The 17,155-nt window shown below is 39.9% G+C and overlaps 1 protein-coding gene across 4 annotated transcripts in view; it reads left to right on the top strand.

Annotated features, from left to right (window-relative positions):
* Window positions 1-17,155, top strand: part of TMEM117 (transmembrane protein 117) — a 566,844-nt gene that overhangs the window by 108,497 nt on the left and 441,192 nt on the right. For all 4 annotated transcript variants that reach the window (XM_032173767.2, XM_058426718.1, XM_058426715.1 and 1 more), the window contains one exon: window positions 2,165-2,297. In XM_032173767.2, coding sequence (XP_032029658.1) covers window positions 2,165-2,297 — 133 coding nt within the window. The remainder of the gene's footprint in view (window positions 1-2,164; window positions 2,298-17,155) is intronic.

Genomic DNA, 17,155 nt, shown 5'->3' on the forward strand with positions numbered 1-17,155 from the left:
ACTCTAATTGCCAGTCTTTGAAGTGCTTCATTATCAACTGCTGAATTAAATAAATAGGTCTTGGTCTAAAGCTGAAAGGAGTTGCAGCAAAAGGACCCCTGAACAAAGAGAGCCCATGAGTCCAAAGTAAGGTCACAATTCCATTAAATACTCAAATGATAATTGACTTCAAGCACTGTCCTGCATTGCTTACAGTTAAATCTCCAGCACCTAGAACTGTGTCTGGCATGTAATAGGCACACATTAAATATTTGTTCAATGAATGAATAAATATTCTTTATAGTGTAAAATATTTGTAGCATATGGTTTTACTCTCAAGCATTCTGTGGTTAATATATTTTTATAATATTCTTGTCAGTATGTTGTGTGGAGGCTTGAAAATCCCTGGTTTTTCATAATTATTGCTTAAATTAATCAGCAGGTTCTATGATCTTATAATTTGTGGGGCTAGTATCATTTGTTTTAGTAGAAGGTTTTCCACATTCTTCTTTTAGTTATACAGTCACATTCTCCCTGACTTTCAGTTTTAACCTTTGCTTCTCTTGTATAGGCCAAGAATCCATGGCATGATGTAACCCAATCTCCTCCCCCCTCTTTTTTTTTTTTTTTACCCTTCATCTCAAGTTTTAGCTAGGATAATGTTTCTGTTAGCCTGGTTTCCAGATGAAATCTAAAGTACTATTTTCATAAAGGTGAGATATAAGGAAAAGTTCAATAGTTAAATCTTAAAAGATTATTTCTTCCTATGCTCAGTGAGATATATGAGATACTGTTTGTCGTTAGAGAGGTAATTTCCAGATAGAAATACATATATATATTTCATAACTGACATATCATTAAAAAAGGGAATATTTTCTGACGTAAGAAATTTTAGGATGGGCATGGTGGCTCACGCCTGTAATCTCAGCACTTTGGGAGGCTGAGGAGGGCAGATCGCAAAGTCAGGAGATCGAGACCATCTTGGCCAACACGGTGAAACCCCACCTCTACTAAAAATACAAAAAATTAGCCAGGCAAGGTGGCGTGTGCCTGTAATCCCAGCTACCTGGGAGGCTGAGGCAGGGGAATCACTTGAACCCGAGAGGCGGAAGTTGTGGTGAGCTGAGATCACGCCACTGCACTCCAGCCCAGTGACAGAGCAAGACTCCGTCTAAAAAAAAAAAATTTATTGTAAGATTCAGGTCTACTCTATTTTAATTGTAGTTCCTATATGCACATCATCTCCATTATTATTCTTAGGAAGGGAGGTAAGTATAATAGACACAGTTTATCTTGGGAGAAGCCAGGGTGACCTATGCTCACTTCTTTCTTACTCCCAAGGTTTTTCACCTTCCTCATCTTTCAGGGTACTGGTGCCATCATTTCTCTTTACCATAAATCAAAACATTTCTCTGGTCAAATTCTGATATTAGTAATTTTTACTTTAGTGTTCATCTTAATATATGTTTCTTCCTTAAAGTGTTTGCATCTTAACATTCTCTCTAACTTTAGCATTTGTCTTCATAAATGGAATTTTATCATCAGGGTGAAAATTATGTTTTGCTTGGAGCCACACCAAGCTTCATTAACACATACACTGTCACCTCTCATATGCACTTGTGTTTGTACTTGTACAGGGGCATGTGTGTTAAGAGTGAGGCTAAGCTGCATGTTTTATAGCAGAGACTTAATTTTTTCTTTCAAGTTTTCATGTACCTTAAACAATTAGACCTTGTAAGTAAGATTGGCCTTGGTTTTATCATCTGGCCAGTATTGGGAATGGATCTATAGAAAAAAAGGGAAATGATATGGGATTCATGCAACTTCTTTACCATTTGCTATGAACCAAAATCATATTTGTAAAATAAAAAATAGCAGGTAAGTAGGGCTGTAATTTATCTTGTTTTCATGCTAGCATGATGAACTATCTCTGAACGCTAGATTCTTGGATTAGTACTATTTACTCTAGGATGATGTGATATGAGGATTGTCTTTGACTTTATTTATGATCATTTATTTACAAAAAAGCAAAAAGAACATTATATTGTGGCTTCACTCATAAGGCAGTCTTATGGCAAAGACTTCAGAATATAGTGAGACATTAAAAGATTCATTAAAATAAAGCAAAGATCCATGAATTTTGAGTTACAATGTACATTAATTTTTAATAATATTTGTATTTCAGGTCAGTTGCTCCGATTAAAAATGTTTCGAGAAGATCATGGGTCATGGATGACAATGTTCTTCAGTACAATTCTCTTTCTCTTCATATTTTCTCACATATACAACACGATTCTTCTAATGGATGGGAACATGGGGTAGGTTATCTTTCCCCTTTCTACTGTGGTGAGTGTTATGTTTGAAACTCATAAGAATTTAAGAGTTTTTTAGCTTGTAGTAGTCTAAGTCTGCTTTACAAATATTCTACCCTAAGAAGGAGTATTTTGTGTATTTTTCTTACCTAAGACATTAACATTTTTTTTTCCAGGAAGCATATAGTACATTACAATATTTAGATTTTGTTCTTTATCTTTTAGGACTTTTATATAGGGTGGTGGGGGGACAGGTACTAATTTCATTATACTGACAAGGGGGTATGAGAATCAGGAAATCTTATTGATTTGCATATATTCAAATGATTCATAGAGTGGGGCCAAGATGAAGGTTTCCAGTTTGCAATTTCATTGGTCTGCAATGCCTGGCTAAATAAAAGTGTTTGGTACAGGAGGCATTTTCTTTAACTCTCTTGACAGTCCCGAGAGAGAGAGAGACCTTTGTTATAAATAGGTTGTTTTAAAAGCGGGCCACAGCTGGGCATGGTGGCTCATGCTTGTAATCCCAGCACTTTGGGAGGCTGAGATGGGCGGATCACAAGGTCAGGAGATCGAGACCATCCTGGCCAACATGGTGAAACTCAATCTCTACTAAAAATATAAAAATTAGCTAGGCGTGGTGGTGCAGGCCTGTGGTCCCAGCTACTCGGGAGGCTGAGGCAGGAGAATTGCTTGAACCCGGGAAGCGGAGGTTGCAGTGAGCCGAGATCGTGCCACTGCACTCTAGCCTGGCAACAAAGCAAGACTCCGTCTCAAAAAAAAAAATAAAAAAATAAATAAATAAATAAAGTGGGCCACCCTGTATTAACTCCTAGCTTGTGATACATACTTATCAAATCACTAAGGCATGAATATGTGCTAACAGGTAGTTGTATAATTTTTCTAACTTTCTTCACTTGTTTCTTTCATTATATAATGAAACACAAGGATTGGTCTTTCAGTATAATTTCCTCTTGGTTTGTTCTCAGTAAGTTTTTTTTGAGAAGGAATCTCGCTGTTGTCGGCCAGGGCTGGAGTGCGGTGACACAATCTCGGCTCACTCACTGCAACCTCTGCCTCCCGGGTTCCAGCAATTCTCCTGCCTCAGCCTCCCAAGTAGCTGAGATTATAGGCGCCTGCCACCATGCCCGGCTAATTTTTGTTATTTTTTAGTAGAGATGGGATTTCACCGTGTTGGTTCGGCTGGTCTCGAATTCCTCACCTCAGGTGATCCATCCGCTTTGGCCTCCCAAAGTGCTGGGATTACAGGCGTGAGCCACTGCGTCTGGCCTGCTCTCAGTAAGTTTTAAGGCCAGAATATAAGGAGATTGGCTTAGTATTAAAATTAGATTTGTGACAATAATAAACCACTTTAGGTATTTGTTATGTGTTGAAATAGTTACTGAGAAAGATTTTGATCTATTTTCCCCAATAGATCAGAAAGCTAGGTAATATCCTTTTCTTCTAAATGTAGGCTAGGCAGGATTATTGTCCAGTTCCATGGGAAACATGGAACTGTTTTGATGTTACATATAGATTTTGGCTACCATTGTTCAGTACTGAGAGGGAAGCTCATTTAGAATTTCATTGTTTTTCCCTCACCACTAAAGGAGATGAATAGCAAAGGGAAAAATACATTTCACCTGTTTTATATTTTAGTTTATACTAACAAGTGATAAATTCAAGAATGTGATTTTAGATAAAATGTTCAGGCTTTAGAAAGTTATTAAAATACTTTGTAATTATTTCTTGGGCTTAGAATGATAGTTTTAATACCAGGTCGGTTTTGAAGGCTGTAACCTATGGCTAGTCAGAATATGTCTCAGCCTTGGAGCAGTGCCTGTAATACTAGAATGGGTAATCATTGGAGTTAGCTAACACAGCCAAAGGTTTCTCTGTGAGTTTGTACTCAAAGCACTGAGAGCAGAAGGAGAAGGAACCTCTGTGAAAACTACATTTTAAAAGCAATTGCTGGAAATAATACATGATATAATATATAAAATATATCTTCTGCTCAGAAGCCGACTTTTGATATAATTCTGTTTGTTTTTTTATCTATAGCTAAAGAGGTCTGTGCTAACTGGAAATGATTATTCTGAGGAAGGGAGCAGATTTGAAAGCAATAAATTAAATGCAATAAATAATTCATTGTACTCTGTAAAGCACTCAATAGCTGGAAATAAAATGAGAGTTAATAGTTGTTGAGCATTTACACCAGGCATGAATTATCTCAATTAAATCTCGCAGTGACTCCATGGAATAGGAGTTACTACCTCCATTTTGCAGATCAAGAAACTGAGGACTAGAGACGTTTTGCCACTCTATTGTTTAAAGGAGAACACAGGTCTGATTGATGGTTGACCTTGTTACTCATTCACCATATGCCTATTAGCCTTTCTCTGTATTTTATTATTCAAGCTGAATTTGACAATTGAAAGAAGCAGGAGATATGCTTAGGAAATAAGAGAATAGTTAGCCTAGAATTTATGTGTAGCCTAACTAAAATTGAAAGTGGTCTTTTTTATTCTCAGACTAAATGCAGTCTTGCAGATTTTTAGGTAACTGTTGAACTCTTCACCATTATGCCTCATCTTCATAGGAAAAGCATCTTTTACTGAGAGGATATATTAAAGGTGCCACATTGTAGAAAAATTCAAAGCAAGGGACAAATGGTTTAGTTCTGCAGAAAAAATAAATCAAGGCTGAACATGGTGACTTATGCCTATAATCCCAGTGCTTTGGGAGGCTGAGGCAGCAGGATCACTTAAGGCCAGAAGTTTGAGACCAGTCTGGGCAACAGAGTGAGACTTTGTCTCTTACAAAAAATAAAAAACTTAGCTGGGGTGATGGCACACCTTGTAGTCCTAGCTACTTGGAAAGCTGAGGCAGGGGGATTGCTTGAGCTTGGGAGTTCAAGGTTACAGTGAGTTATGATTGTGTCACTGCACTCCAGCCTAGGTGAAACAACAAGACTCTGCCTCTAAAAAGAAAAATAAAAAATAAAAATTAAATCACCATTTATAAAAGATGTATTATTAACTTTTATGACACACATCATTTGATCAAGTGAGCACATTGAAATAGGAGTGTAAACTTGGAGGAAAATCAGTTCTTAGAGCAAGTGGATACAACTGTGCTATTGGGGTTGTCCTAGAAGACACCATGTTTTCTGAGGTATTGCTTCATCCCATGTAGCACAGGGAATGATGGAGCCAGAGAGTGCAGAAAGGACAGTGAGCACATAGACATCACAAGTAACTGGTTTTATGTCAGAAGATTCTTGGTAGTAGAGAGGAATTCAGGATTCTTTACACTGAATCTCATTTGCATTACACTGAATTTGTGGGGAGTCCAATGTGTCTTTGTTTATGGGTATCTCTAGGAATACTGGCCTAGAATTATTTCCAAAAGGGTTTCAAGAATATCCTATGATGGCTAGATCTGTGTTAATGTATTTTAGGATTCCTTTCCAAACTGGAGGAGTTCAGGACTAGAATGAATGGTGAGTGGCTGTAGGATTTCCAAGGGGAAGAAGGAGTTTTCTTAGACTGGTCTGCATTTTGTGTGCATGTGTGCCAATTTTAGGAATGGTATAAATTTAATCTAAACTGGGGTCTCATGATCTCTTACTATAGAGAAAAGAATCCCTAGGTTTATCTAGACCGGAACCTCAAGAGTTTTTAGCCCAGAGTTGCCTGGCTCCTGTTTTTCTCATTACAGTGGATTCCCTGAAGTATGCACTAACTCTTATGGCTTTAGATACCTCTGGGGAGCCAAGCTGAAAGGCAGTCAGATGGAGAGGGAAAGAGGTAAGTTAGCTGGCTGAGCTAAAAAGGATCAAGGCTCAGACAATCCATATTTGTAGCACCACAAGGAAAAACCTTTGTCCCAAATTTGACTCTCTTTCTGCACCTGTTCCTTATACCACTAAAATGCTGCTTATTGTAACCTCCTTTATTCTTTTTTTTTTTTTTTTTTTTTTTTTTTTGAGACGGAGTCTCACTCTGTTGCCCAGGCTGAAGTGCAGTGGCATGATCTCGGCTCACTGCAAGCTCTGCCTCCCGGGTTCATGCCATTCTCCTGCCTCAGCCTCCCGAGTAGCTGGGACTACAGGCGCCCGCCACCACGCCCGGCTAATTTTTTGTATTTTTAATAGAGACTGGGTTTCACCGTATTAGCCAAGATGGTCTCGATCTCCTGACCTCGTGATCCACCCGCCTCAGCCTTCCAAAGAGAACCTCCTTTATTCTTTAAGTCACCAAGATGTAACTAAACTCATCATTTTATAAATGTTGAGGGTTCTGCTGAGGAGAAGGTGCTGATCCTGGGCATAGTTTTGCATCTAGCCATTTTATGAGTAACTTCTTTTTTTTACAAGGTGGCAGACTAGGTAACCTGAAGCCTTGCCTACTACAAAATCTTTAGAACAGCTGGAAGAGACAATGCAGCTTGGTATACTCCTTTAAAATGCATAGCTGAGTTTACCCAAAGGTCAGGAAAAATGCCAGAGGACAAAAATGCAGAAGGATCTGAAAACTCGGGCAGTAAGACTAAGAACTGATTGATACTGAGATGCTCAGTGGAGGTGACTTAGGCACTTGAATTTTAACCTTTATGTAGGGACCAGAAACAAGGATTTGGCTCATATTAATTGAAAAATTGAAAATAGAAATTTCCACACAGATGGTCCCGCAATGGGCTACAGTGGGAGGGGGAGGTGAAATGGAAAACAAGTAACTGTTAGCAGCACTGAATCCATCGGATCTGCAGCAAACTGGATTTTTGCCTTGTTAGAGGAAAGAATTCGGCCCAGGGACATAAGGCAGAGTGAGAGACTGAGACAAGTTATAGAGCAAGAGTGAGAGTTTATTAAAAAATTCTAGAGCAAGAATGAAAGAAAGTAAAGTACACGTGGAAGAGGGCCAAGCGGGCAACTTGAGAGATCCAAGTGCCCCATCTGACCTTTGACTTGGGTTTTTATACGTTGGAATGGTTCTGAGGTTTGCATTTCTTCTCCCCTGATTCTTCCTTGGAGTGGACTGTTTGCATGCTCAGTGGCCTGCCAGCACTTGGGAGGGGCTGCCTATGCAGTGTGTTCACTGAAGTTGTGTGCATACTCATTCAAGGCATTTTTCCCTTAGCAGTCAAGTGTTCCCAGAGGAAGGTCATATACTAGTTAAACTCCACCATTTTGTCTGTTACTGCACATGCTTGATGAGCCCACTAGCCTAACTTCTGAGATCTTGTCAGGAAGCTGCTGATCACCAAGAGTTTGCTCTCTGTTGGGAGACTGCCTTTCTCTGGCACTGGCTGTGACCAATTATTATTTTGGAGAGACTGTTTAACAACCGCTATCACCTGATGGTAGCCTGACATTCCTGAGGAGGGCCCTCTCCTGCCCTGCTCATATCTGCCTAGCTACCTACTCCAACAAAACCACTTAGCACAGGCAAGCATCAAGGAGGCTTGTACTTAAAACTGGGCTCTGGGGGAAAAATATCTCCCAGGGAGCTGCTACCATAGGTGCAGTTTTGTGATTTTAATATACAGTTTCCTTTGGATTTTAGAACCTCAAAACATCCCCAGCTATTCTCTTCTCCCAGTTTCAGGTTCTTACTTTTCTCTGGACACCCCTCCCCAAATAACTTGAATTCCTCTGTTTTATTATGTAGAGCAATTTAGTTTCCTTTTGCCTCAACTTCTATCCACTTTGATTTATCAAGGGCTTTTCTTTTAGTGAAAAAAATAATACTAATGCATTTTCCAATCAAAGGAACCAATACTCTGATTTGCTGCTTTCTCAGAATATGAAAGTGTCGACCTAAAAGGAAGAAACTGAGGCAAAATTAATATAAGTAGAGTTTGTTTAGGCCAATCTTGAGGACTGCAACCCAGAATCATAGATTCAAATGGCCCTGAATATATGCTTCAATTAACAGCAGTTATAAGTGTTTTGTTAAAGGAAAAGAGGCAGATTTTGAGCTGTTTACCAAGAATTTACATTAAAACAACACAAGCTGTTGATTGGCTATACAGCTGGTCAGGAACAAAATGACTTTAAACAATTGCCCCCAGGCATGGGTGATTGGTGTGGTGGAGGCTGGGGGTGGGGTCTTGTGGGGTTGGGGTAACGACTGAAGTTTCATACTCATGTCTTTCTGGGCCTGAGTACCTCACACAGCTCAGACTGCTCTGAACTATTTTTTTTTCTCAAAAAAAAAAAAAAAAAGTGTATTTTTGTTAAACAGTCTCTCCAAAATAATAATTGGTCACAGCCAGTGCCAGGGAAAGGCAGTCTCCCATTAGATAGCAAATTCCTGGTGATTAGCAGCTTCCCGATAAGATCTCAGAAGTTGGGCTAGTGGGCTCAAGCATGTACACTAACAGACAAAATTTTTTTTCTCAAAAGAAATATTTTCCTCAGTATTTAGGCTTTGTTTGTTTTAGAAGTAACAATTGTCCTTATTTTTGTAAATTCTACTATCAGTTGAATGATCTCTTGTGGAACAAAGGGAAGATGGTGGGAGGGGCCAAGATGGCCAAATAGAAACAGCTTGGATCTGCAGCTCCCAGGGAGACCAACGCAGAAGGCAGGTGGTTTCTGCATTTGCAGCCGAGGTACCCAGTTCATCCTACTGAGACTGGCTAGGCAGTGGGTGCGCCCCACAGAGAGTGAGCAGAAGCAGGGTGGGGCATTGCTTCACCCAGGAAGTGCATGGAGCCCGGGGCGGCGGGGGGGGGGGTCCTCCCTCCTCCAGCCAAGGGAAGTGGCGGGGGACTATGCTACCCACCAGGGTTACTATGCTTTTCCCATGGATTTTTGCAATCCATGAATCAAGAGATTCCCTTGTGAGCCTACACCACCAGGGCCCTGGGTCTCAAGCACAAAACTGGGTGGCTGTTCAGGCAGGCACTGAGCTGCAGGAGTTTTTTACATACTCCAGCAACACTTGGAACTCCAGTGAGATGCAAGCATCCACTTCTTTGGAAAGGGGGCTTAAGCCAGGGAGCCAAGTGGTCTTGCGCAGTGGCTTCCACTCCTATAGAGCCCAGTAAGCTAAGAACCACTGGCTTGAAATCCCCATAACCAGCACAGCAGTCTGGAATCTGCCTGGGATGACCAAGTTGCTGTGGGAGGGGAAGCTGCCATTACTGTGGCTTCAGTAGGCGGTTTGGGAGGTTTGGACTGGGCAGCATTCCCCACAGTGCAGCAAAACAGCTGTGACCAGACTGCTTCTCTAGATCCTTCCTCGGCAGGCAGGGCCTCCATGTAGAAAGTCCACCAGCTCCAGTTAGGGGCTTACAGACTGAACTCTCATCTCCCTGGGACAGAGCACCTGTGGGGAGGGTTGGCCGTGGTCTCAGGTTCAGCGGGCTTAATCTTTCTTGCCTGCCAGCTCTGAAGAGATTGGCTGATCCTGATGAGGGTGATTCCCTGAGCACAGCACACCAGCTCTGCTAAGGGACAGACTGCCTCCTCAAGAGGGTCCCTGACCCCATGCCTCCTGTCTGAGTGAGACCTCCAAACAGGGGTCGGCAGACACCTGATGCAGGAGAGCTCTGGCTGACATCAGGTTGGTACCCCTCTGGGATGAACCTTTCAGAGGAAGGAGCAGGCCGCAGTCTTTGCTGTTCTGCAGCCTCCACTGGTGATAACCCAGGCGAACAAGGTTTGCAGTGGACCCCCAGCAAACTGCAGCAGACCTGCAGAAGAGGGGCCTGACTGTTAGAAGAAAAACAAACAGAAAGCAACAATAACAACAACAACATCAACAAAAAAGACCCCACAAAAACCCCATCCAAAGGTCATCAGCCTCAAAGATCAAAGGTAGATAAATCCACAAAAATGAAGAAAAACCAATGCAAAAATGCTGAAAATCCCAGAAGCCAGAATGCCTCTTTTCCTCCAAATGATCACAGTATCTCTCCAGCAACAGCACAGAACAGGGCTGAAGCTGCGATGGATGAACTGACAGAAGTAGGCTTTAGAGAGTGGGTTATAACTGATTTCACTGAGCCAAAGGATTATGTTCTAACCCAATTCAAAGAAGCTAAGATCCATGATAAAAGATTACAGGAGCTGTTAACTAGAATAAACAGTCTGTAGAGGAACTTAAATGACCTGATGGGGCTGAAAAACACAGCAAGAGAACTTTGTGATGCAGACACAAGTATCAATAGCTGAATTGACCAAACAGAAGAGAGAATATCAGAGGTTGAAGACTGTCTTGCTGAAATAAGGCAGGCAGACAAGATTGGAGAATAAAGAATGTGAAAAGGAATGAACAAAACCTCCAAGAATTATGGGACTATGTAAAAAGATGGAACTTACAACTGATTGAAGTACCTGAAAGAGAAGGAGAAAATGGAACTAAGTGGAAAAACACAATTCAGGATATCATCCAGGAGAACTTCGCCAGTCTAGTAAGACAGACCAGTATTCAAATTCAGGAAATCCAGAGAACCCCAGTAAGATACTCCATGAAAAGATCTACTCCAAGACACATAATCACCAGATTCTCCAAAGTTGAAATGAAGAAAAAAATGCTAAGAGCAGCAAGAGAAAAAAGACAGGTCACCTACAAAGGGAAGCCCATCAGACCAACAGCAGACCCCTAAGCAGAAACCCTGCAAGCAGAAGAGACTGGGGGCCAATATTAAACATTCTTAAAGAAAAGAAATTGCAACCCAGAATTTCATATCCAGCCAAACTGAGCTTCAAAAGCGAAGGAGAAATAAAATCTTTTTCAGATAAACAAATGCTGAGAGATTTTGTCATCACCAGGCCTGTCTTGCATATTTAGTGCTTCCTGAAGGAAGCACTAAATATGGATAGGAAAAACCATTACCAGCCACTACAAAAACACACTGAAGTACACAGACTGAAGTACACAGACCAATGACACTGTGAAGCAACTACATTAACAAGTCTGCAAAATTAACCAGCCACCATCATGATGACAGGATCAAATTCATACGTAATATTAACCTGAAATGTAAATAGGCTAAATGCCCCATTAAAAGACACAGAATGGCAAGCTGGATACAAAGACAAGACCCATCAGTGTACTGTCTTCAAGAGACACATCTCATGTGCAAAGACACACATAGACTCAAAATAAGGGGATGGAGGAAAATTTACCAAGCAAATGGAAAGCAGAAAAAAGCAGGAGTTGCAATCTTAGCTTCTGACAAAATAGACTTTAAAGCAACGAAAGTCAAAAAAGACAAAAAAGGGCATTACATAATGTTAAAGGGTTCAATTCAACAAGAAGAGCTAACTGTCCTAAATATATATGCACCCAATACAGGAGCACCCCAGATTAATAAAACAAGTTCTTAGAGACCTACAGAGACTTAGACCCCCACACAATAATAGTGGGAGACTTTAATACCCCACTGTCAGTATTAGACAGATCATTGAGACAGAAAATTAAAAAATATATTCAGGACTTGAACTCAGCTCTAGACCAGGTGGAACTGATAGATAGCTACAGAACTGTCCACCCCAAAACAACAGAATATACTTTTTTTTTTAGCACCACATGGCACTTACTGTAAAATTGATCAAATAACTGGAAGTAAAACACTCCTCAGTGAATGCAAAAGAACTGAAATCATAACAAAAGTCTCTCAGACCACAGCGAAATCAAATTGGAACTCAAGATTTAAAAGCCCACTCAAAACCACACAACTACATGGAAATTGAACAACCTGCTCCTGAATGACTCCTGGGTAAATAAGGAAATTAAGGCAGAAATCAAGAAGTTCTTTGAAACCAAAAAGAGCAAAGAAACAATGTATCAGAATTTCTGGGATGCAGCTGAAGCGGTATTAAGAGAAATGTATAGCACTAAATGCCCACATGAAAAAGCTAGAAAGATCTCGAATTGACACCCTAACATCACAACTAAAAGAACTAGAGAACCAAGAGGAAACAAATCTCATAGTTAGCAGAAGACAGGAAATAAACAAGCTCAGAGTGGAACTGAAGGAGATAGAGACATGGAAAACCCTTCAAAAAATCAATGAATTCAGGAGCTGGTTTTTGAAAAAAGTCAATAAAGTAGATTGCTAGCAAGACTAATGAAGAAGAGAAGACTCAAATAAACACAATCAGAAATGATAAGGCGGATACCACCACTGACCCCACAGAAATACAGACAACCATCAGAGAATACTATAAGCAACTCTATGCACATAAACTGGAAAATCTAGAAGAAATGGATAAATTCCTGGACCCGTAAACCCTCCTAAGACTGAACCTGGAAGAAGTTGAATCCCTGAATAGACCAATAGTAAGTTCTGAAATTGAGGGAGTAATAAATAGCCTACCAACCAAAAAAAGCCCAGGTCCAGAATTCTACCAGAGGTACAAAGAGGAGCTGATACCATTTCTTCTGAAGCTATTCCAAACAATTGAAAAGGAGGGAATCCTCCATAACTGATTTTATGAGGCCAGCATCATCCTGATACAAAAACCTGGCAGAGATACAGCAAAAAAAGAAAACTTCAGGCCAGTATCCCTGATGAACAGTCATGCAAAAATCCTGAATAAAATATTGGCAGCAGACTGAATCCAGCAGCACATCAGAAAGCTTATCCACCACGATCAAGTTGGCTTCGTCCCCAGGATGCGAGGCTGGTTCAACATAACGCAAATCAGTAATGCAATTCACCACATAAGCAGAACTAAAGACAAAAACCACATAATTAACTCAATAGACACAGAAAAGGCTTTTGATAAAATTCAACACCCCTTCATGTTAAAAACTCAATAAACTAGGTATTGAAGGAACATACCTCAAAATAATAGCCATTTATGACAAAAAACAGTCAATAACTTATCAATAACATGCCGAATGGGCAAAAACTGGAGGCATTGCACTTGAAAACTGGCACAAAACAAGGATGCCCTGTCTCACTACTCCTGTTCAACATGGTGTTGGAAGTTCTGGCTAAGGCAATCAAGCAAGAGAAAGAAATAAAGGGTATTCAAGTAAGAAGAGAGGAAGTCAATTTGTCTTTGTTTGCAGATGACATTATCCTATATCTAGAAACCCTATCATCTCAGCCCAAAAGCTTCTTAAGCTGATAAAAAACTTTAGTGAAGTATCAGGATACAAAGTTAATATGCAGAAATCACAAGCATTCCCATACATCTACAGCAGACAAGCAGAAACCCAAATCATGAATGAACTCGCATTCACAATTGCCACAAATAGAATAAAATATCTTGGAGTACAGCTAACAAGGGAAGTGAAGGACCTCTTTAAGGAGAACTGCAGACTGGTCAAGGAAATCAGAAAGGACAAAGGCAGATGGAAAAACATTCCATGGTCATGGATAGGAAGAATCAATATCATGAAAATGGCCATACTGCCCAAAGGAATTTATAGATTTAATGCTATTCCCATTAAACTACCATTGATATTCTTCACATAATTAGAAAAATCTATTTTAAAATTCATATGGAACCAAAAAAAACTCGCATAGCTAAGGCAGTTGTAAGCAAGAAGAACAAAGCTGGAGGTATCACACTGTGATGCCTTTAAACTTACTACAAGGCCACAGTAATCAAAATAGCATGGTACTGGTACAGAAATAGGCACATAGACCATTGGAACAGAATAGAGAACTCAGAAATAAACTCGCACATCTACAACCATCTGATCTTCAACAAACATGACAAAAACAAGCAATGGGGAAAGGATTTCCTATTTAATAAATGGTGCTGGGAGAACTTGCTAGCTATATGTGGAAAATTGAAACTGGATGTCTTCCTTACACCTTATACAAAAATTATCTCAAGATGGATTAAAGCCTTAAATGTAAAACCCAAAACTATAAAAACCCTAGAAGACAATCTAGGCAATACTATTCAGGACATAGGCATGGGCAAAGGCTTTATGATGAAATTGCCAAAAGCAATTGCAACAAAAGCAAAAATTGACAAATGGCATCTAATTAAACTAAAGAGCTTCTGCACAGTGAATGAAACTATCATCAGAGTGAACAGACAACATATGGAATGAGAGAAAATCTTTGCCATCTATCCATCTGACCAAGGTCTCATATCCAGAATCTATAAGGAACTTAAGCAAATTTACAAGGTAAAAACAAACAACACTGTTAAAAAGTGGGCAAAGGATATGAACAGACACTTCTCAAAAAAAAAAAAAAAAGACGTACGTGCAACCAACAAACACATGAAAAAGAGCTCAATGTTACTGATCATTAGAGGAATGCAAATCAAAACCACAATGAGATACCATCTCGTTCCAGTCAGAATGGCAGTTATTAAAAAGTCAGGAAACAACAGATGCTGGTGAGGTTGTAGAGAAATAGAAACAGTTTTACACTGTTGGTAATGTAAATTAGTTCAACCATTGTGGAAGACAGTGTGGTGATTCCTCAAAGATTTAGAACCAGAAATACCATTTGACCCAGCAATCCCATTACTGGATATATACCCAAAGGAATTATAAATCATTCTGTTATAAAGGCACATGCACAGCTATGTTCATTGCAGCACTATTCACCATAGCAAAGACATGAAATCAACCCAAATACCCATCAGTGATAGAATGGATAAAGAAAATGTGGTACATACCCACCATGGAATAGTATGCAGACATAAAAAGGGATGAGATCATGTCCTTTGTAGGGACATGGATGAAGAAGGAAGCCATCATCCTCAGCAAACTAATGCAGGAACAGAAAACCAAACATTGCATATTCTCACTTATAAGTGGGAGTTGAACACATGGACACAGGGAGGGGAACAACAGACAACTGGGGCCTGTTGGGGAAGAGTGGGAGTGGGAGAGCATTAGGGAAAAGAGCTGATGCACGCTGGGCTTAATACCTAGCTGATGGGTTGATAGGTGCAGCAAACCACCATGGCATACATTTACCTATGAAACAAACCTACTCATCCTGCACATGTACCCTAGAACTTAAAAAAAGAAAAGACAATACAAAAGGGAAGATATTCAAAGAAAAAGGGGCTAGGCAATCAACTATATTAAAATGAGAATTATATAGTAATCACAGTTGAACTTCTGCAGTGACTATACAGTATACTGCATTGTTTATATATAGGAATGAAGCCTTGAGAAAATGAGACATCAATAGAAGAGAAAACTATTTTCTTCCATAGTAATGGGATTTGACTTGATTAAAAATTATTCCAAATACATTTTCTAATTTCCTCTCTTTTCAACTATGTACCCTGAACCAGTCTATTTAGAAATTATCTATTTGGTATTAATAAAGAGAGGTGTGCTCCCAAGTTCAGGTCAAAATCTTTACTGACTAGAAACTGAAAAGGTCACCCAGGGCTGGGAAGGATTTTTCAGTTTTGGGTACTTCAAACACTTTTTGAAGTTGTCTTTCTGAATAATTTCTTGGTAATGTAATTTTTATAGCATCCATAGTATAAAGCCCTAATTTAGGAAAGGCTTGCTTGGTCTTTTCAAGTATTCCTGTTCCCCAAAGGATGATAATGTATAATGTACAAGGAAGGAAGTGGTGGGGGAAGCAGTGCTAGCACACCATGACTTTGATCAGAATATTCTGAAAAGAGCCACTTGATGGCAGCAAAAGGCATGTTTTCAGCACTGATTGTCTCATTAATGAATCGCAGGAAAAGAAGGGAATCTTCCCCCTTCTGAATTTCTGAAACCTGGTGTTGAAATATTCTCCTGCTGTGTCGTTAATGGGCTTTTTGAGTAAATCTACGTAGTGAACTCTATAATATGCACTTATTTTGTGATGTTCTTGGCCCCTTTTACTTTATGTTCCAAAACAAGTTTAAATAACAGTATGTATAGATACTTACATGCTTGCATATGCATCTATATGTTTATAGACTTATTTTAATATTAGAATAATAAATACTGTGTTTAGCACTGAGGGAATTAGACATTTGACTCACTGGTAAAAATCCTTCTGTGAACTGGAATGTTTCCAAAGAGTGCATACTATTTAGGGCAGAATATGAAGAAGCTGATTTTTTTAGTGTTAATCAAAACGAAAAGTTCCATTTTTCCTGATACAAAGCCTTTTCCAGATAATAAATTACCAATATTAATACATCACTATGTGTTAAGTATTTCAGAGAGAGAAATTGAGAAATAAGACAAAGTGATGCAGGCAATTTTGAAAATAAATGTTACTATTCACATTCAGGATCTGAACAACGTGAAGGTGTAAGTTAGGTGGTGATTGTAATAAGAATGGAATAGACTCTGTCTCTGTGTTCTGTTTCCTTTTTGATAAGCTTTAGTAAGAAGTCACATGGAGAACTCATCTGGCTGGGTGTGATGAGTACCCTCAGTAAGTGTGATCTGAACAGGACGACTGCACCAAGGGAGGTGGCAGGAGAGAATATGTGAAATGGAGACTTTCCTAAAATGTAAAATGCATGGTTTCTTTTTTTTTTTTTGAGACGGAGTCTCACTCTGTCACCCTGGCTGGAGTGCAGTGGTGTGATCTCGGCTCACTGCAAGCTCTGCCTCCTGGGTTCATGCCCTTCTCCTGCCTCAGCCTCTCCGAGTAGCTGGGACTACAGGCGCCCGCCACCACGCCTGGCTAATTTTTTTGTATTTTTAGTAGAGACGAGGTTTCACCGTGTTCACCAGGATGGTCTCGATCTCCTGACCTCGTGATCTGCCTGCCTCGGCCTCCCAAAGTGCTGGCATTACAGGCCTGAGCCACTGCGTCCAGCCAAAATGCATGGTTTCTAGGTACTGAGGGAGCAGCAAAAGCAAGCAAGGATGAATAGGAAAAATAAATAAGGGAGAGACTGGCATAGACTTGGAAGGCTGAAAGAAATTGTTCAAGATCTAATTAAAGTCCAT

Source organism: Hylobates moloch, unplaced genomic scaffold, assembly GCF_009828535.3.
Source record: "Hylobates moloch isolate HMO894 unplaced genomic scaffold, HMol_V3 SCAFFOLD_13, whole genome shotgun sequence".
In the NCBI taxonomy this organism is placed as follows: domain Eukaryota; kingdom Metazoa; phylum Chordata; class Mammalia; order Primates; family Hylobatidae; genus Hylobates; species Hylobates moloch.